This window comes from Haemaphysalis longicornis, unplaced genomic scaffold, assembly GCF_048455015.1.
Source record: "Haemaphysalis longicornis isolate Haplotype H1 unplaced genomic scaffold, Haemaphysalis longicornis Haplotype H1 scaffold_3, whole genome shotgun sequence".
Lineage (NCBI taxonomy): Eukaryota > Metazoa > Arthropoda > Arachnida > Ixodida > Ixodidae > Haemaphysalis > Haemaphysalis longicornis.
Window position 1 is genome coordinate 108,981,396 of NW_027526335.1, and position 20,490 is coordinate 109,001,885.

General features: G+C 44.5%; 1 protein-coding gene across 1 annotated transcript in view; it reads left to right on the forward strand.

Annotated features, from left to right (window-relative positions):
• LOC144175376 (MAM and LDL-receptor class A domain-containing protein 1-like) overlaps positions 1 to 20,490 on the forward strand; it is a 204,188-nt gene that overhangs the window by 156,758 nt on the left and 26,940 nt on the right. The window contains exons 47-55 of the mRNA XM_077704459.1: positions 1,516 to 1,670; positions 2,765 to 2,849; positions 3,162 to 3,320; positions 6,266 to 6,371; positions 7,622 to 7,769; positions 10,176 to 10,269; positions 11,572 to 11,682; positions 16,060 to 16,310; positions 18,647 to 18,878. Of these exons, the coding sequence (XP_077560585.1) occupies positions 1,516 to 1,670; positions 2,765 to 2,849; positions 3,162 to 3,320; positions 6,266 to 6,371; positions 7,622 to 7,769; positions 10,176 to 10,269; positions 11,572 to 11,682; positions 16,060 to 16,310; positions 18,647 to 18,878 (1,341 nt within the window). The remainder of the gene's footprint in view (positions 1 to 1,515; positions 1,671 to 2,764; positions 2,850 to 3,161; positions 3,321 to 6,265; positions 6,372 to 7,621; positions 7,770 to 10,175; positions 10,270 to 11,571; positions 11,683 to 16,059; positions 16,311 to 18,646; positions 18,879 to 20,490) is intronic.

Sequence of the window (20,490 nt, forward strand, 5' to 3'; positions counted from 1 at the left end):
GCGACGTATTTCCATGATCCAAACGCGGGGTGATACCAGGTGTTGTCTAACGAGGTTCAGGCATGGTAATCTCGGGGTTTTGGACGTAACAGGTATTTATTTTATGTTGAGAAAAACGGCCTGATGCAGTTTGGCAGCAAAATAAGAAGTAACTCGGGAACCGCGGTCGGATACACTCCTGGAAGAGGTATCTCCACCAAAGTGAACGAACTATTGAAAACGGTTTTTAATCATTACGGTGCCTCAAACGGTAAGTTTCATAACACGTTTATCGGAATAAATTACTCCAAAACAACTTCTGCAAGGACCTGGTTGCTGTGCAGAAATTCTCAGTACGTTGGCCTCATATCGATCGGTTGCGAAAGCGCGCTTCCAACACGATGACAAACTGTTACGCGCGTGACCATCGCAGACTCATCCTCACGACGCATTCAAACCATTCTCGGCCGGGAATTGATTTCTTTCTGGTAGCCATCGCGACAAAAGCGGCAAAACAGCGAAGTGTCCATTAGCTATTTAAAATGAAGCTTCATATGGGCCTTCGCTAGGCCGTATTCTTCCGACAGATCAGGGCTTCCTGGTCCTTGACCTGGAAACTTCGCAGCGCACTCTCCGATCACTTATACTAGGGGAAGAGGTTGGTGGGGAGGTCCAGTGGAGGCATCCAGACGAGGTGCGGGTAGTGTTACGAGTGTCGCAGCGGGGGCAGTTGGGAGCATTGGAGGGAGGGGAGATGCCGTGGAGGGCGACGTGGTTGTGTTAGGTGTCAGTTTGAGGAGGAAGAAGGCATTTATTGAAAGTGGGCTGCAACTTCTTGTGAGATAAAGTGGGGAAGGGGGAAAGCTATGTTAGTCAAACTATGGCGCCCTCTCAAGAGAATCGTCCAAATGACTATAAATAAAGTTTCGTGATTGCCCAGGGGTAGTTCATTCTTTTGAGGTTTCACTTTGAACTCAGCCGTTGCAGTGGTAGTGTACCCCCACAATGTGCACAATCTTGAGAGGATCCATTAGCCGTCGATGGGAATTCTGGGGTCGGGTGTCAGGTTAGGTGGAGATCCTGAGTTCCGGCTTCGGAAACAAGCAGCGCAGATTTAGGCGGGGCACATGAGAAATTGCACTTGCGGCAGTAATACAGGATGACTCCGACTGCTTCCTGTAAATTATCGTGATGTTAACTTGGGGAGCTTGGGCTGGCTCAGATCCCAATATCATAAGAATATAGACCTTGAACACATGCTTTATGAGAGGTATCTATGCATGGTGCACCAGAGGACCAAAGAGGGAGTCATTGAATTGCAAAAAAGAGATTACTGGTCTTTTGGACATTAACCGGGCGGGCAAGTAGAATTCCTCTGTCTTGTACAGTTCCGTCAGCTTTGTGAGGAAGGCGCGGGAAATTTGTAGGCTACCCTGCCACATGCGGTGTTTTGGAGCTGTTGATGGACGGCTGTGTGTATTACGTTGTCGACAAAGCCCTTGTATAGCGCAGTTCACTCACTTCCTTTTCCTGCAGTGTTCTCCACTCTGGCCTTCGGAGTGCTACCACAGTCCAAAGATGATGAGAAGTCAGTGATGCCGGTTCCGCTAGCAACTGTGTCAGGAAGTGAACTGAAGGGAAGATGGGCAAAACTTACAGTGCGAACAGGAAACTGGGATGCAGGAGCTCGGGTAAGTATATAGACTGAAGTAAGTTACACGAACACATGCGGTAAACGGACTGTTGTAGTTATGGTTTCGTCGGCACAAAAATCCCATTTTAAGCGCGTCTCAGGCGAACTGCCTGCAATACGTACCGCTCCTGTTTCCTGGAGGCCAAAAATATCACCTGCGCAATAAAATGCGAAGGAACGAAAGCTTTTGAACAGGAACCGAGGATATCTTCTTAAAAAGAACATCATCACCACACAACAGACCGTTGGGGTCAAGGCGTATTTGGCAACCAAGCACAGAGACCTCCTGTATTGCACTCAGAGCATTAGTGTTGGTGAAAAGCAAGGCGTTTAAATACAGAAAGAACTAGCCTTTCCAAACATAGTCGTATTCTGAAAGCATTTACACGGTTTACTCTTAACACAGCGTGTACTGAGTCATAGGCGGGCTATTCTTTTATTTTGAATGTAGAGCTGTACGCTTAAAAGTTAACATTTTAAAACGCATGACACGTTTCCATAAGGCCTACTGCTTGCCGTAACGGAAAACTTTATCGATCACCCATGCCTCACATTTAGCTGTGAGACTTTGGGTTGCCAACGGTATCAGCTCGTCACGCCTTCACCGTTAGTTAAGTCTACGCAATAGTGTGGACGAAAAACTCTGGGTGTTGGCGAGAAAAACGTAATATAGATGTGGAGTACCAAGGTTCTCTCCTGTATTACAGGAAGCCGAAAGTGCTATATTTTTGTGGCATCTGAACACAGACAGAGAAGCACAATGCAGTCTACCATGTTTAACCGTGTCAAAGCATTATCCTTAAATTAATTGCGCTATCTTCAACCTGTCGCTTTGGTTGTGCTAATGGCTGGCACTTGCTGCACTTTGTAGAAGTTAAAGTTATTGTTATTTTCATTTTTATCTAGCTGTACTGTTTTTGATTCATTAATGTGTACAAATAAATACCCTGGAACGAAGCAATGAATAAATGCAATCAAGCATGAATTCTTCCCTTCCAAAACGTTGTAGGAGACGCACTTGCACGCACATGGTTCTGCGCTTTTAAGTGTTTTAAGGTTCTAATGACCTTAATTCCTTTGTTTCTCTTTAAGTTTTACTACCAGTCTGACACTCCAGGCACCAGCGTTGACCGAATAGAGTATACGAACTGTCATCCCGACACCACGAGTCAAGGAGGTGAGAAGTTCTAATTCAATAAAAAGTTTTGCTGGTACTGTCCTGGTGAGTGAGATAAATCGTTGAACGTGACTTTACCTTGTAGGCAAAGAAAATATTGCCAAATTGGTATGGGCGTTTTGGCGTCCTTACGAAGCGAATACAGTGCTATGCGCATGAGCCAGGAGAGTGTGTTGCACATTACTCTGGCATTTTTTTTTTCAAATTTCTTCATATATTGGGTATCTCATAAAATAAAAGCCAGTGTGTATTTCATGCCACTCACTATTTACAATTACTCGGCGACTTCATTTTTTTTTTGCTGCATTGCAGCGGAAGCAAGCCTGAAAGTAAGCTGCGACTTTTCCAAGCCCTTCGATTGTGGCTGGTTTCCTGAGCGACTGGTGGCCGACACCAACTGGGTGCTCTTCTCAGGTGCAACCGGGCAACAAAGGATGAGGTGGCAACCAACTGACAGCGTATCACACAGCGGTATGCACAATTACACATTTTGCGAATGCCATAAAACTACTTAGGGTTGGGAATCCTAAACGAATAAGCAAGTGATCGAGTGAAGGATAAAATACATAACCGAATAGTTGGCCTTCGGTACAAAGGCAGAGTTGTTTGATGAAGTTAACCTTACCGGGTGGCTCCTGGTTCCTCTACACCTTCGCAATAACTGGCATTTAGCTAGCCCGACACCTGCAACCTTGAACGCACGCTTTGTATGTTTCTTTTGTCCTGGCAGGAATGCACCTTTTGAGGAATGGAATGGCGAGTAAAGGGCGGCTAAAATAAAATAAAGGGCGGGTAAAATAAATTTGCGTGTCTGTCGTCATTGGGCGGAGTTTATCATTCCTCTTGGATGCAATTCATGCGTGCTATGCTGCGCTGATGCCGACATGAACGCTTCGCACCAGAATTCCAATGACAATCTAAATTGTTCTTTTAGGGAGCTCCACGAGGTGCTGGAACAGGTGGTTATCCAAAACAACAAATTACTTCAGGTACAAACTCGATAATACGAAACGCTGAATTGAGACGTACTTACTTGATTTCTCAGGCTTGAAAATCGTCCAAGGTAAAAGGCACAGTTGCCAAAAACGCAGCGGAATCGAAATATGTGAACCATTCACAGAAATTCAACTGGCGAGGGGCAGACGCCTTAGTGTAAGGGGATTTGCAGGTACCCAGTTCGTATAGGCGCAACTACGTCGATTATCCTCGCTTTTACCTTCCTCCAGTCTACAAACATTGCGAGATCCGTGGAAATATTTTGCTCGCCTGCAACGTGGTTTTGCATTTGCACGACCATAGCAAGCCAAGCATATCAATAAAGCTGTCCGCATACCAGCACGAAGTGTGCTCATTGCCCTTTAAAGCGAAGCTGTTAGCCTCTCGTTGGTTGGAAAATGTTGAGTCGTAAACAAAAACACAGGCAGAATCTAGCAGTTCTCGTCCAAGACGCCGAACGCATGCGTCAGGCTAGGCAGGACCCAGCATTTGCCGCCAGAGAAGCCCAGCGCAATCTTTCCTTTCAATCAGGCATAGAGCATAGAGTTCAGTATTTGTCAAAAGAAAACACAAAACAAGCATTAAAACCGTACGGTACATGATAAGAGGCCTGTGAACAACATGAACCCCTATGTCTCCCTGGTAAACACTAGTTTTGCAGCTTCCCGCGAAAATGGGGGTTTACGTCGTCAAGGGCGAGCGCATGCGTAAGGCTCTGCCGCCCTAGAAGATGAGCTCAAGTAACAGGCCCGCCGAGACGACGAGGAACATTAGATTGATTGTAGGGTTTAACGCGCCGACGCAACGCAGGCGATGAGGCCCGCCATAGTGGAAGGCTCCGGATTAGTTTTAACCACCTGGGGATCTTTAACGTCCGCCAAAATCTACGACACACGGGCGTTTTTGCTTTTCGCGACGAGCAACATTTCATACCCTCCTACATCAGCATGTGGAGTGGTTTACAAACGCTTCGATGGTATTAAATTTGGCAGGGTGGAATGGAGGAAATTATTTTGTAAAGGAAATCTTAACACAACAGGAGTTACACAAAAGTTATACAAAAGGTCACACAAGGACGACTGTGCAAAGGAACGGCCGCATGACGGAGTTGGCCTTATCAACCATTTGAAGCCAAGCGAGAAAAACGCCACCGTGCCTCTCGTCAGCCAGACCAACGCTGTGATATGGCACTAGAATGCGTAGTGTTTTAAAATCCCTTAGTTCAAATTTCAGAGAGATTACCGCGCGGCGTTTTTTTTTTCATAGTCAAGTGTAGGTTGCCGAGCAGAAAACACTACCATAGTACGCTATCTTGAGCCACATTATAAAGTGTGCCAGTGGTGAGTAAACGATATTGCAGCATGCTTCTTCTATAATCATTCTTTCTATAATCGCAACTTTGCCTTATCTCTTAGTAGATTTCAAATGCCCAAAATTTTAAGTTTTCAATGTCATATTTAAATACAAAATTTGGACCCCTGTGAAATTTTTATTTTGTGTGGGTATAATGATTGCTCACACTTTGGTATAAGATTAGTTTTGTACTGTTAATATACTTGATTTCCAGATTGTTACGGAGTGTTTCTAGCACTACAATCATATATGTCACAACTACACGCATTTTTTTAGCAAAAAGGATTCTTTCTACGGCACAAGCGCCATCATAGTGTTCAGGATACAGTAACAGTAAAGTACCTATGTGGCTCAGCGGTTGGTGGCTCGGTGGCTCAGTGGTTGAGCCGTTGTGCTGTTGAGCCAAAGGACGCTGGTTCGATTCGCGGCCGCGGCTGCAGCGTTTCTGATGGAAGCGAAAACGCCCGTGTGTTCGAGATTTCGGCTCACGTTAAAGATACTCAGCTGGTTAAAATGATCCGCAGCCTCCCATTACGGCGCGCCACATCAGCTGTGTAGCGTCGGCACGTTTAACCTCATAATCATTAGTCAAATTGTTTAAGTGTTGCGTATATTACTCTCGGGTACAACGTAAGAAGGGAAACAGAAGTTGCCCCTGCGCCTTATCACCACAGTCGGGTGTACCTCGTCATGGCGGAAACGGTGCGCTCCTGCGAGCACTTTCCACATGACACGAGTCGTATCGGGGATTTTTCGCACTTAATCTGCTTATTTATTACTGCAGCGACGATCTACAAACTATAAATAAGTAGGGAAAACCATCTGATGTCATGCATTATGTCTAATCTCTTTTTAAAACCTGGGAGCACGTTGACGTCACGGGTGTCCACCGCTTCAGCGGAGTGACATGTTACATCTGCCATTGGTGTTCTTAACTTGTATCCGAGTATAGTACATTTGCCTTCACGGGAAAAAAGGGGTAAACATTGCTCAGATCCAAGTGGTTTTGTTTTTAGTCGTTCCGTTGTTTATACAAGTTTTCCGGATCTAATTTGTGGTCTGTGTAGGTGCTTACATGTATGCCCGGAATACATTCATGTCAAGAAGGACCGCTCATCTGGTATCGGTCAAAATGGATCCCACTCCTGACGACGGTCGCTGTTTCACTTTCTGGTAAGCGAGTTTGAACGTAGGTAACATGCTAACACAATGCAGCTATCTAAGCAGAAATTTCGGCAGTGTTTGTTTATTTTTTTAATTACTATTCAAGATGCACTAAAATAAACCTCGTCGTGCAAACAAAACATTTTTTCGAAATCTAAACAATATGAACTTTTACATTTTATTTTAAGAAACAAATGCCTTCGTGCATACTAGAAAAAGAAGAAAAAATATTTTGGCGCACCAACTGCTTCCGTGAAAACAAACAAATATGTCCGTAAGTAACTTAAGTATCAATATCGAAAATCACATGCAATAGGGATGTACATTCAGAAGATTATCAGTAGCTGATATGCACTTTGTGTGACGGGGAGCACGAGCAACGGGATATCAATCAGGAAATCTTCCTAAAAAAATTCCCTTTGGTAAGGTTTAAGGCCGAAAATAAAGTCGCAAACGAGGAACATTTGACTACTGAACAAGCTGCCTTAACTTGTTTTGAGCTCGCAACGTCCTTTCTTTGTGCCGAAAAATAAAAATGAACGTTTACGAAAAACTATGCACACAGGTAAAACCAGTTATTTAAGCCAGCCATAATTTCTTCCCGTCTTCCAATCCCAATCTTTAAATGGAGACCACTGGATTGATTCTATCGACCAACATGATGAGGTTGTGTCAACGTGTATCTTGTTCACGAGAAAATCAATGCACCCGCTGTAAAAAAATACTTCTGGGCTATTCAAATATTACAGCTATCAAAGGATGGCTTTAGTGTTTATGTTGACAGAAATTTTAAGCTACACTTGCAAAGCTACGATTCGACAGGATTGAAAAAATAAGGTTGGAAGCTCCCATGAGAATTCTTCGCTATAACACAAAATGTGTAGACGCTGTAAGCAAAGGGAAGCTAACCGAATAAAATCCCTGAGGCTACTTTGAATAGTAATTATACCACCAGTGTCAATCGGAATCAGCCTTTTTCCTGCGCACATAGTTCGGATGCGCTACAGTGTTCGCATGTTACCTTCGCACAGGTGATTCTGTTATTTTTATTTACTTCTATTGTTTACGTGAATTAAGGAGACGCGACGCTACTAGCTGCTCGGATCATAAGTATAAAAGCTACATTTTTAATATGATTTCGTTCTGTTGCATATGAACTGCTGAGTAAAAAAAAGATTTTTCTCCACCTCAGTGTTACGGGTTTCCTTTTCACAACCCAATGGAATACAAGGCAAGTGAAATCTTGTTCACTCTCGCAGGTATAACATGTGGCATCCTAACTGCGGTCAGTTGAACGTCCTGCAGCGCGCGAACAATGCTACTAGCGTTGTATGGGCTCGTTCAGGAACACAAGGCAAGGCCTGGCACCAAGGCCAAATCCAAGTGCGCTCGGATGACCCGCACCAGGTTAGAAGTCTCCACACCATTTTATTTCCTTTGTCTTTATACAGGAGAGGGCGAATAACTGAAATTACCAAGAAGAAAAGGCTCATACTGATCTGTGTAGTTCACAAGTTGTTCGGAGGGGGCAGTAGAGGGCTGTCTAAATGCGTGTTATGGTGCTACAGTGTACTGCTGCAGTTTATAGCATAACCTTGCTTCTCGAAAGAGTCTCTTCGTAAAGATTAGTGGTGCCGGAATAATGTCTACACTTACTGCTCACGAGGCACCGGGCCATGGGCCACAAAGGGCCAGAAATCTTTATTACAAACAGCAGATGAGGCTACTGGTTGGTGGTAGGCCCGCACCACGTTTGGTGGCAAGGTCACGAAGTTGGTATACGTATGCACTCCCCAAATCATAGGCATGAAGGGAATACTAGGCGGCGGTAGCCTAATGAATACTGCCAGTAAGGTAACCCGTGTGGGAAACAAGCCATTAATGTATATTGGCCTCCAGTGGCTTGTGTGCTAGGGCCTCACCTCGACATTGGTGTGGACTGTGAACCATCTCAAATATTCCCTCAAATGTCGGGGAACAAATGCGTGTTCCAAGCGGGTGATTCCACCAGATTTTGTGCAGTTGCGCATCTGAGTGGAGGCGCCGCGTTACCGGCCAATCATGAGCTTCAGGACCGGTCCTGAAAGTGAGCCTGGAGTAACATACTGCTCCATGGGATGATTCAGGATTTAAGGCGGCTGCATAAAAACCAGTTTACGCTTTGTGCGGCATGATACAAGCTCTTATATGATGTTTTTGTGCAGGTGTACTACCTACCTACTGCAGCTGAAAATATTTACAAAGCGGTGTAATCTTGGGTATTTGGAGAAAGAAGTTGGTACTTCATAGGTTATTCTTACTGTATAAGCGAGCTCTTGGGCACTGCGGTAGCAGGCAAGAACTTTGGTACTGTTGGTTATTTTGGCCGTAAGCTATTGGCAAACCATTTAAGCGTGGGTGATTTGCATGACGTACAGCTGGGATAAAATATTTTCATAAAACACTTAAGAGAAAAGAAGAGTTGCTTGTTTTTACTCCATAAAGGAAACCCTCAAAGATTTTGCTGATCAGAAAATAAAAACTATGGAGTCATTCCGCTTTTCAGTGATACACAGAAGGGAAAATTAGAGTGTGGTGACTAGACACGACGCGGAAATCGATTCCTTTACATAGCGCTTCTTGTTCTGTCATATATTACGGCGGTGTCTATTCAAGCCTATACTAAATGAAAAAAGAAGTAAAAAATGAAAATTAAATACTGACGAAATGTTGCCGGCGTAAGCGCTGTGCACAAGAACTCGATAAAGAGCGTTTTTTTGCAGTAAGTGATTTAAATTCCTCTGGTAGACTCTTCCAGATTCCTGCTTTCTGAAGGTACAAAATGTAAAAAACACCACAGATCTTTTGGGGTCGCGCCGCTAAAACACCGTCGTTGTGTTCGAGCGGTTTCTGAAAACGTTGGCGTCATGAAATTATTTTGGAATTGGATTTTGCGCTTGTTTTAATGGGTGAAAGCCCGTAGGGGGCTCGGGCTATCGGCGTCTCCTGTCGTCGTCGTCGTTTAATGTAGTGACGGTACTAAAACATCGCGACGCTTGTTTTTCAACGCCTCGCGCTAGAACGTGACGCCTGCCAAGAGAACAAACCAGGACACTCGTTTTCCAACGCATCGCACTAGAATATTCTATCTCCGTAGGCAAAAACGCGCACTAAATAAACACACCGGGACACTCGTTTTCCAACGCCTCGCGCTTGAACGCTTCATGCTTCAAAGACCTGAGACCTTTACAGCGAAGCTGTATGCCTGTACACCCCAACGGTTCCATCTCCGTGGGCACAAAATCGAAGGCGCCAGGAATACACTTATACATGGAATGCTTCGCCCCTCCACATGTTTCACGTTAAAGAGATGGTCCGAGATTTCTTTTCTTTTATGAATGTTTTTACCGAAGATGCGCACTCCAGAGGGCACATACGGGCTCTAAATTGCAGGCTGGCAATTTAGATTATATAAACCCAGATTGACAAGCGCACGTTTAGAGTTTAGTTTGCTGGAATGCACTTGTATAGGTAAGGGGAAGGCAAACCTTTCGGGCCACTTCTTTCAAATAAGTCAAAACATGTTTTGAACAATGTAAACAAGAAGTATAGATTACGTAAGTGAAGTGGCTACATATTTTATTGTGTTTAATGACACTTGCTGAAATATTCACGTGACACAATTATTTGTATATACCAATAGAGCGTGGTCCTATCACTCAGAAACGTTGATCGAAAAGAGTAATAATTGAGGATTGCTGTGTTCACTTTTTCTCGAATTTCGGCGAGTTGAGAAAACATTTTTCTGACCTGTTTGTTCACTTTTCATCCCAGCTCATCTTTGAAGCAATCATGAAGCCTTTGATTCCTGCCGTGATCGCCATTGACAACTTCTTGCTGAAGGACGGCTTCTGTGACACTGGAAAAGGTGATTATTCAAATGACTTTATTCTGCGGTGTACCATTAAGTTGGAGCCTTTTTTGGGGTCTTTGGTACGTGAATGATCTGTAACAAGTTAGCTGATTCGCTCTTTCTCAGTGTTATATATTTTATATTGCCTATCACTGTTGAATCCAGATGCTTAACAAGAGTACTTTTTTCTATCTTGACCTTCCCTTGCACTGGCATACAATGCCATGTACAAAGCTAGCGAAGGATACTCCAGTATTTGTGCTTTTTTGCGGGGATATTTGCGCAAATATCCTCACTTGTTCTTTTTTTCTGGGATTCATCTACGAAGATCACATTCCTTTGACCAAATGTAATGGGCCCTCTTTAGTGTTCGCAAATGCTAGAGTGTTCTGTCCTGATCTCCATAAGCGCTCAGAATTGGACACATCTTTGTACATTTTTCATAGTCATTTTCACATTCCTAGTATCATAAACCAAACTAGGTAATTATTATACGAGTTTTTTTCATGTCTGTTACGTTTAAAGCTTCTCCAAGTCGATGGTCCTAAGAGAATCTCTCGTCGGAATATTTTCACGTCCACTAACGCGGAGATACTTAAGTGGTGGGTTGTTACATGCAAAAACAAAATCTGACAGAACAAAATCAGGGAGAAACAACAATGTTTCTGCCAGATTGAAGCTACGTAATATACGCCTGTGGAACAACGGCCACGCCGGCCCCGTATTATGACCCAGACAATATGTTAGGGGGTACTTCATTGCTTCACGTTGTAAAAGGTATCATGGTAATTGCTTTGGCTACGTATAATCTCGGAACTTGAGTGCATTGTCAAAACACGCAGCATCAATATATTTAGTGCCATGCGCACAGGATCACGGTAGTGTAACGTACGTTTGGGGTTAAATGACAAGCCTATACCAACTTCAAGGAAAATGCGAAGGTCACGAGTAACATCTGCTGCTTTGACTTTTGATTATGTAAATTGTACTCCTTTAGGTTGAGGTTAGAGCTAGTTTCTGCTACATCGCATGGTGGTAAGTACTGTGAATGCAGTCAGAGGGTACAAATTTTATGGTGAATCCTAAAGACGGCGAAAGGGGCCTTTAAGGGAAACATAAATGGTGATGATGATGAAGTATGTCAAGGAGTGTCGTAAAGTTAGATAAAAGTTACTAAATGCCAGAATGAGTTTACAATAAATAAAGTAGCCTGAGTGATGGACCCTAGCCGTACAAATTGTAAGAAAACGGATATCAGTAAACGGGGTTTTGGAAGGCTAACGTAAACAAATGGTTTTTTTCTCTTGTTTGGACTAGCATGCACATTCGAGTCTGGCTCATGCGGCTGGCAGCTGCACAACTGGGAAGTAACCAAAGGCAGCAGCGTCGCGCTGCCTGAGCGCGATCATGGCACACAATCTCCCACCGGTAAGAATAGTTGCTGCACAAAATATTTGTACCGACGCTACTGATTTCTTGCATTAAAAGGTGTCAGCATATGATGCTTGCATTACGCCAAACATTTGTGGCTAGCGTACCCCAAGGTTGAAGTTTCGGCATTACTGGGTCCTTGGAATACTCACACATGTCGTAGAACAGCGCTGCAGGATACATATCCAGCACCCATGCATTCACAATCTACTATTTCGACAAGGGATGAGCGGCAACTTTTATTTCGCTATATACAACCTATTTGCGTGGTGGTGCTTCCTCGGTATTTTTCAATACACATTTTGTAATGTTTTACCCTAACTCGTACGCGTAATGACTAATACTTACTCTGTTTGCAACTAATATATTGCATTGATCGACGGGAGTTTGTTGGTGTATGTTTAAGAACAAGGTTTTCTGTAGAGCTAGAAGCGGGTGGACTTCGAAACAGTTATACCAGTTACACTTATTTACGGTTGGGCAAGTCGTATAATGGTGCACAGAAACATTTATTGAAGGCAACATTAGCAATATTTAGATACAATATGGCACGTCCTATGGTTTGCTGGAGGCTCCATTGCAGGGGTCATCCTTCCTGCTGCTTTCGTGCAACAGCAGCAGCGGAATTATTTTACATGAATTCCATAATCCAGTTGATATATGTTGGCACCAATTCAAAACAGTATAACAAAAGTGACTTGCGATGCAGTCGTCACACCAGAGCTAAAATGGACGAGCCCTAGGGGCAGCAAGCAACGGTCCACGTGATCCCACACATTGGTGTCTAGATATACTCTGCGTGGAGGCCAACTGAGTGTTCAACGTAGTTGTTTCTCCTAACTGTTCAATTGTATAGGAATAGAGATCAAGCAGAAACCACAAGTGCCTCCCTTATTCGAGCTGATGAATACTTATGAGAGAAGGTGCAATGGTGGAAACGTTAGGGTAAAGTTCAGACGAAATATAAATCAAGAAAACCACGAGTAAGGAAAAGGTATTCAGGTATTAAAAGAGTATTCACGGAATTGGATTGGGAACACGTGGGCGTAAGGGTTAATGAAGACTGCCTCAGTAACCTGAAATTTGCTGATGATGCGGCTATGCCAAGTAACTAGGGGTACGAATTGCAAAGCATGTTTACCGCACTGTACAAGCAGAGTAGAACAGTGGGTCTGAAAAGTAATATGCAGAAAACTAAAGTAATGCTCAATAACCTCGGGAGAGCACAGCGGTTTGAGATAGGTGGCGAGTCAGTGGAAGTGGTAAGCGAATATATCTACTTAAGCCAAGTTGTGACACTGGATCCCAGCCAGGCGGCAGAGATAATTAAAATAATAAGAATTGGGTGGATTGCATTCGGCAGGCATTCTGGGATGGTGAATGGGAGCCTACCATTGTCCCTGAAGAAAAAGTGTATGCAACTTCCCGGTCCTCATTTACGGGGCAGAAAAGTGGAGGCTCACTAAAAGGGTTCAACTTAAATTGAGGACGACTCAGCGAGCAATAGAACGGGGAATGATAGGTGTAACATTAAGGGACGAAAGAGCGGAGTTGGTCAGGGAACAAACGCGTGTTAAGAACATTGAAAAAAGTACGAAGAAATGAGCGTGGGCAGAGCATGTAATGTGAAAGCAAGACAATCGTTGATCATTAAAGGTAACAGAGTGCATCCCCAGATAAAACAAGCGTACCAGGTGGTGGCAGAAAGTTAGATAAGCAGGTGAGACGAAGAAGTTTGCGGGGATAAATCGGTCGCAGTGAGCTCATGGCCGGAATAATTGGAGATCTTTGGGAGAGGCTTTTGCCCTGCAGTGGGCGCAAACATGCTGATGATAATGATGACGAACGAAAACGAGAAAGAGAAAAAAGGTGGAGGTAATGAAATTGGGAGGCCAAAACTAAACACGAGAAGCTAGACTAGTGTCGTGCAGTAAAGCAAACGATTTAAAGCAAGAGATAGAAGGTTTATTCCACAGGCGAAAGTAAAAGACACACGGCCGAAAATCGCAAAACAATGTATCGACAAAGAAAAACAGTTCCATTTTTGCGACCGCCCCATTCCATAGGGGAGATTTTCCGTGCAAGCTGCGTCGACTTCTCGAGAGTTGTAGTCCCGCACAGGGGCCGAGTGCCAGTCCGCGGAGTAGCTTGCACCTATTTGATCGGTAGGTGCCGACGCCACCAAGGCACACGAATGCACATGGTGACTTCCACAGACACAATCGACGCTCATCTCGATAACCGCCAGTGGCAGGACATGCCGCCAAACTCTTTCACGCCCCGGCAATGCACTGTTGTAGAAGGCCGGGTTGTGATTTTGATTTCACCCCACCGCTGCCACCAGTTGCTGGTATTCACACCAGCGCTGCCACGAGTTGTTGTGGATCCGTGTTTGGGAATCCATCTTGGCAACGGTACTGGATTCCGGAGACGTTGATCAGGATACCGAAGTGTGATAATAAAGAAAAACATTATATAAGTATTTACATGATGAGTGCAGTTTTGGGTGCTGTGCGTCGAACGCATCGCACACCGAGCATCACTCGGCGGCGATCAACACAGCCTTTTTGTTCAAGGAAAAGTCCCTAGAATTCCTCTACGGAATTCAATTCCAAATGCCCGTTCCAATCAAAGGCATACAAATTGACGCACGTAGGCTCCGCCACCGCTCGAAGAAGTCCTGGTTGCTTTCCCAGTGACCACAAGTGAGAGAAGGGATGGGCGCCGCTGAGACGGCGAGTTCTTTTGAACCAGCGCGGCGCAGGCCTGACGCCTAAGTGAGTGACTCACGACGCTCGCTGATTACCGATTTTTTGGCCCGTGCTGCCGAAGTCCCCTCCTTTGTTACTCTGCTGCCGCCTTTCATTCTGAGGTGCACGTGCGGTGAAAACGAACCACAGGGTTGACAAAGAAGAAGTCAGCATGTTGCACGGAGGGTTCGGTGCTTGGCTATAAAAACGCGCTGATTAGCGCCGACGTCCGAGCATGGGTGTGCCGGGTCCGCAACCCGATCATAACACCCGGGGGCCCTGACATCGTCCCGACGTTTTTTCTGTATAGTGGTCGTGGACTGATAGTGGGTAGCGTCCTTAGAGTGGACGTGGCTTCTGGCACAGTATGACCGAGATCCCAAACGGGAAAAGACGGAGGAGACATGCTGCTGTACGCGCAAAATACGCCCAGAGACGCAAAATAGAGAACAATCTTCGTACATTCTTACGAGGGAAGTGACAATGGGAAATTCCCAATACAGACACAGTTTAAAAAATATTGTCGTGAGCAGTAGAAAGCTGATTTACAGCCTGGGAGGTCGTCAGCAAAGTTGGACTAATGATTTTTTTTATCTGATACAATACAACGGTGTGGAAAAGACAAGTAGTTAGCGAAGGAATGCAACAATATTCTCCAGAAGATCAATATCTTGAACAAGCTAAAATCTCTATGGTGAGACTTTTTAGTAAAGGTAATGAAGCGCAACCGGAGAGGGCAGTTGTAGTTCGCACGTATTGCTGAGTACCCCTAAATTCACAGTGTATGATTGCTCTTTAGGGGTTACCAAGGTGTGCCGCTCCGCTTGAAGTCCAAAGGAAATGACCTATTTTGCAGGTGGCCATAGCCAACAATTACCAATAAAAGCATATTTATCAGCTGTGCGTTCAGCAACAGCCTATGACGGCCATCACCTTATGGGCAACCATTCTATTGCAGTAAAAAGCCATAAACATCGTAGTTTTGTCTCAACTTTTTTTTAATGTCTTATTCTCGACTTTCTGGCCGGGAAGAGGTGACGCAGCCCGAACACAATTACTTCTTCTCTGGCGTGCGTCTGCATTGCCAAAACAAACCCCTGTAATCACAGCTTCTCAACACTTCGAAAATAGTTCCATCTCAGCGACAATGCTTTCTTACCACCGTTACCTCATCTGCATCTGAGCAGCAAAACTCCTTCTAAAGAACGCGAGACGAGGGAGGTTTATTTATAAACCCTGCAAGACGGCGACGGTGCTATCACATAAACACCATCTGTGAAATTTGCGAAGTGATGTGAACATGCAGGTTGCCATGTAAGTTTTTGCCGTTTGCTCAGGAGTTATAACGTTGCTTGTGGGCTGTGTAAAGTGTTTTTGTTGGCGCTATTATTTTTTTTGAAGGTGCGGATAGTCGTTGTAAAGTCTTATAACAACGCTGCTAATGGTGAAAATTAACGTTATTATGCTGTTTGCTGGATTTGATACCTGCGCAGATTGAAATGCTGTGCTAATATTCAGGCTAAACTATGCTCCTTTCACATCGTTCTTTTATGGTTTGCGGTTTTTTTACGCCGTGCCTTGTGCACTGTATATCCTCACAAGTGGAGGGCTCACTAATTTCCAGGGAGCTTCGCCAGGGTGAAATCTCCTGATGGCCGTATGGTGAGCCCTGCGGGTTGGCACAACATTTCCAAGCACAAATGCCTCCGTTTCTGGTTCTTCATCGCCGGGGCCGCGGCCGAAACGCTGAACGTCACCCAACTTCCACATAATGGTCTGGAAGAGACCCTCTGGTTTGGAACCACTGCCGATGCCCCAATGGCCCGCTGGTATTCCGCAGCGGCCCCGCTAATCGATTTCCCCGGAGACGTCACGGTAAGTTAGCCGTGAAAAGGTTCGCTTAAGATACTAGTAACGCAACAGCGAACGACAGAGTGTCCTCACATAGCTCGTCTGAATGGATGGCTCTTGAAAGTTATGTCAGTCATATTACCCGTAGGGAATATGTAAGGGCAATATGTAAGAGCAATATGTATTGGGCAATATTTACCGATAGAACAATATGCAAGCGAAACCTCTCACCAGTAATAATTTCTTGAGAAGGCTATTGCATGGTGTCTTTTGAAGGCTATTGCATGGAAAGTTGGGCCAATTAGTTTGCACTTCAATGCATTTCGCCAGCGAAGTCACGTAAAAAAGACAAAAAACAAGTACACAAGATGCACTCTAGTGCATATACAGAAGATGAATATTCACTGTCTTTGTGCGATTTTCTTAGCATTGCGCACTTTGCAATCGACCTTTTTGTCATCAATGAATGGGTAACCAGTTGCAGTATGCGCCTTCTGAGTGATCGTTAAAATTGTAAAATGGCGTAGGTGTCAATCTCCAGGCGTAACGGACACAATAACTATTAAGAGTTAGAGTAAGAGAGAAGGGTGATCGACGAAGAACAACTGTGCGAACCTTAGCAAGGGGCGTAGATCATTCAGAAAATTAGAAGGCGAAAGTTATTGGCCATATTTTTTCGGTGCAGTTCAAAACCGTGTCGCATGCACGTGCACAAAAACCTAATTCAGCATGCATGCTTTTGCCACAGTTAAGGCATAAAGTTGGGCTAGTTGGTTATGCATGCTTTTGCATTATGGTGGTGTCAGGAATAACTTTTAGTTTAACAGAGATTTGAAATTATTCAAAATGTGTGTTCCAGTTGGGATTAAGGGATTTGGAAATCACAAACCGGGAAACGTTCTGCTTGTGTCATACGAATAAATTTCTAACGAAATTAACGCTTTTTTTCCCTAAAGTTAACATAGAGGCGTACTTAGCGCCCCTTTTCAGGCCTTGTAGGGTGAATATCTGGATAGTGTGAATCGTTGTGAAACCCATGTTGCAGCCACTTTTCGAAAAGGGCATGCTTTGTAATGCTACCTCGGCAGCATTGTAGAAAACAGTTTTGCGTAATAAAGTGACTCTATACGCTCCAGTGCCAGAAGCTCACCGGTTGTGGTGCTGTTTAATTTCCATGGAACATATCCTAACGTTTGCTCCTTGTGGTACTTGTCGCGTAGAATAGGCACAACCGATTTGCTTTTTAATTCAAGCATAGGTGCCTAATAACGCGTCGCACATGGTAGGTAGCTGAACAATCATGCTCCCTTTGCAGGCCCTAAACCTAGTAGCAAAATTGATGTTACCCCACTAAAACCAATGTCTTGCGGGTTACACTTGCAGTAGCTTTTACACGCTTAGATGCTATTCATGACCAAAAAAGCCTCGCATTCTGTCGTAGACCACTCGGTTGGGCCAGCTTTTTCTCGCGCATTAAAAATAAAATACCTCAATGATACCACTGTGTAAGAACCATTGAAGTTTGCTTACCTCTTTTCCCTGATATACTGTGCAAAAAGCACGTTATACTACACTATGCCAACTTCTTTTCAAGTCTTCTATACCGTAGTACTACAATGGTCTCTAACTGACCTGTTGGGAGGCATATTTGCCTATATTATAGTCAGTAGTCCTCAGAGAACGGGCTGTCTAGATGCTTAGCTGTAAGAAATATCCCATTAATCTGGCGCGAGAGTAACTCAGTGTGCGTGCCCACAATATACGTCCTCTTGTTAGGCATTATGGGCTTACAGGTGTAAAAGATGTTCTTGAAAAAAAATTGCAGTGGCTTAGCTCAGCTATTCCAGCATATACGTAGCGTGAGCTAAGGTTCAATTGGTTATTCTTAGGTTTCCTGGCTGTTTGTATAAGATTAGCTGATTATCATACTTACTGCTGCTAAAAGAATTTCCACTCCAATCCAATTTAATCCAATCCAATCCTATCCAGTCACGGCGGCGGCGGCCCCAGCACGCCAGCTGTGCGCCGTGAGACGTCACTGCTCCTCGTGCATGCGCAGCAGGGCTTTCCAGGAGCCACGAGAAACTGCTCAACCTCGGCCAGTGTAGCTCACGCTACACTATCCCCTCGAATTTCCCTTGAAGAAATGCTATCTAAAAAATCGTCTCCATGGCTGTATATGTAACATACCGCTACGGAAAATACATCATGTATACGGCGTCTTCTTTCAGAAAGCAAAGCTGGCACATGGTTGGTAGCGTTAATATTGTTAAGGTACGAGAAGAGAGCCAGAGAATTGCTGCATGTCTTCGCTTGCAGCAGGGCGTTTGGTCGACTGAACTTTTTGGGCTGCTCTGCAGACGGTATTCGCTGCCACGACATCTGGGGACCCAGGCACGGCCGTCGCGGTAGATGACATTTCACTGGGTGGAGCGACCTGTCCTTCTCCCGGAAGTTGCTCCTTCGAAGAGGACATGTGCAACTGGTTCAACACAAAGGGCGCCGGTTACGCTCAGTGGTACCGCAACCGCGGCGAGGCCCCCTCGGCGATGAGCCACTTCGAAGCTGATCACACGCTCGGCACTGCGGAAGGTAAGCGTGTTCCATTAAAGTAATTGTATTTGTTTGTGTGTTTGCTTTCTCTTCATAGAACCCTGTCAGCAGCGCTGAAAGTTCTTGGGCCCCACTTAGTATACAGTTTGCTTAGTTGAAAATAATCTCTGAAGCTGGGTCGGCTTTATAACACCTCAGCAAGTGCTTCTTGATAAACCTCGGAGGAAAAGCTCGGCAGCTGGCCCTAGAAAAGCGTGATGGGAAATCCGCGTGTTGTGGCACTCGTGAGGATCTCAGTGGGGTCTTCTTCCCCGGTGTTCCCACACCGATGTTCAAACGGAAGACAAAAGCCCACACCACTTTATGAGGGGTTCAACACATTTCTCGGAACTTAAACAGTCGGGTTCCGGCCCGTTGCGTTGTCTAGCTGCCACGGAGGTGGAACCATTGGAACGGAACGAATTAACAACCGCCGGTTTCGTTCACCGATTTTGCACCGGTGGTTTTTCACCGAGTTCCATCACCTCAGCATCGCTCGCGATGGTTTAGCGAACACAAGGTGGCTTATTTGATTCCCGTGTCATGGGGGCGTTTTACATTTGGGTGGGAATAAAAAGAGCGCCCGCGTACAAGGGTTTTGCTATATTACAAGGTAATACAGTACAATATAATTCAATACAAGGTAATATGTGAAACGGCCACCTTGTACTACAGTATGTATTACAAGGTGGCCTCATCAATCCGTATTTCGACTTTTGTTTTAAGGGTAAAGAAAGGCGGAACAATTTGGCCAACAGATTTATGGAGTGCTTAAGTTGCTGTAAATCAAAATATGAGAAGACAAATATATAACTTTCGGAGATTTGAACCTAACCTACGTTTATTGTGCGGAGGACACATGTGTCATGAGGAAACTCAGTTCATAAACACAGGTCGTTTAATGACTTCACAATCGCTTGCCCATTGAATAATGGGCAAAAAAGACCATCCGCAGGAGCAGTAGTCCACGCAGAGGAATTATATTTTTACTCTTCACCTTCTTTCATATGACACCTGATCGAACTGGAAAGATGGATGTACGCAACACATCTGGAATAAGATAGCTAGTTTCTTCTGAGCAAGATAAAAGTGTCGGATACAAGCAATACGGTGTTCAGCCTTACACATTTTCTGAGGCAGCACAACAGCGGCTGGTAGAAGATTGTCACTATGGATTCATTGCGAGAAAAGTCTTCAGTGACTGACATAATTTCTGTATTAAACGCATTGTGTGGTGATGCAAAACGCTGGAGATTGTTCATTTATGTGGGGACGCGAATTCGCTTTTGGACTAGGTCTGGTGGCGCAAACTTGTCTAATTTAATCAGTTTCTACGTTCAGTGTACACATAAGGCTTGTATTGCACAAAGATAAAATCTACCGAGGAAAAGTTTGTTGCAACGAAGCGCAGCTGAACAAATTCCAGCGCACAAGAACGTGGATTTCATGACCAAAGTGGGTACCACACATTTGAAAGAAATTGTGTACATTTAAAATTACAGTTCTTTAATGGCTAGCGCAATAAGAGTTATCTATGCGGCATTCGTTAATTACTGTGCAGCATCCTCACTAGCGCTGGATGTGCAAAATCGTCCCCGTTGTCGTCGATTTG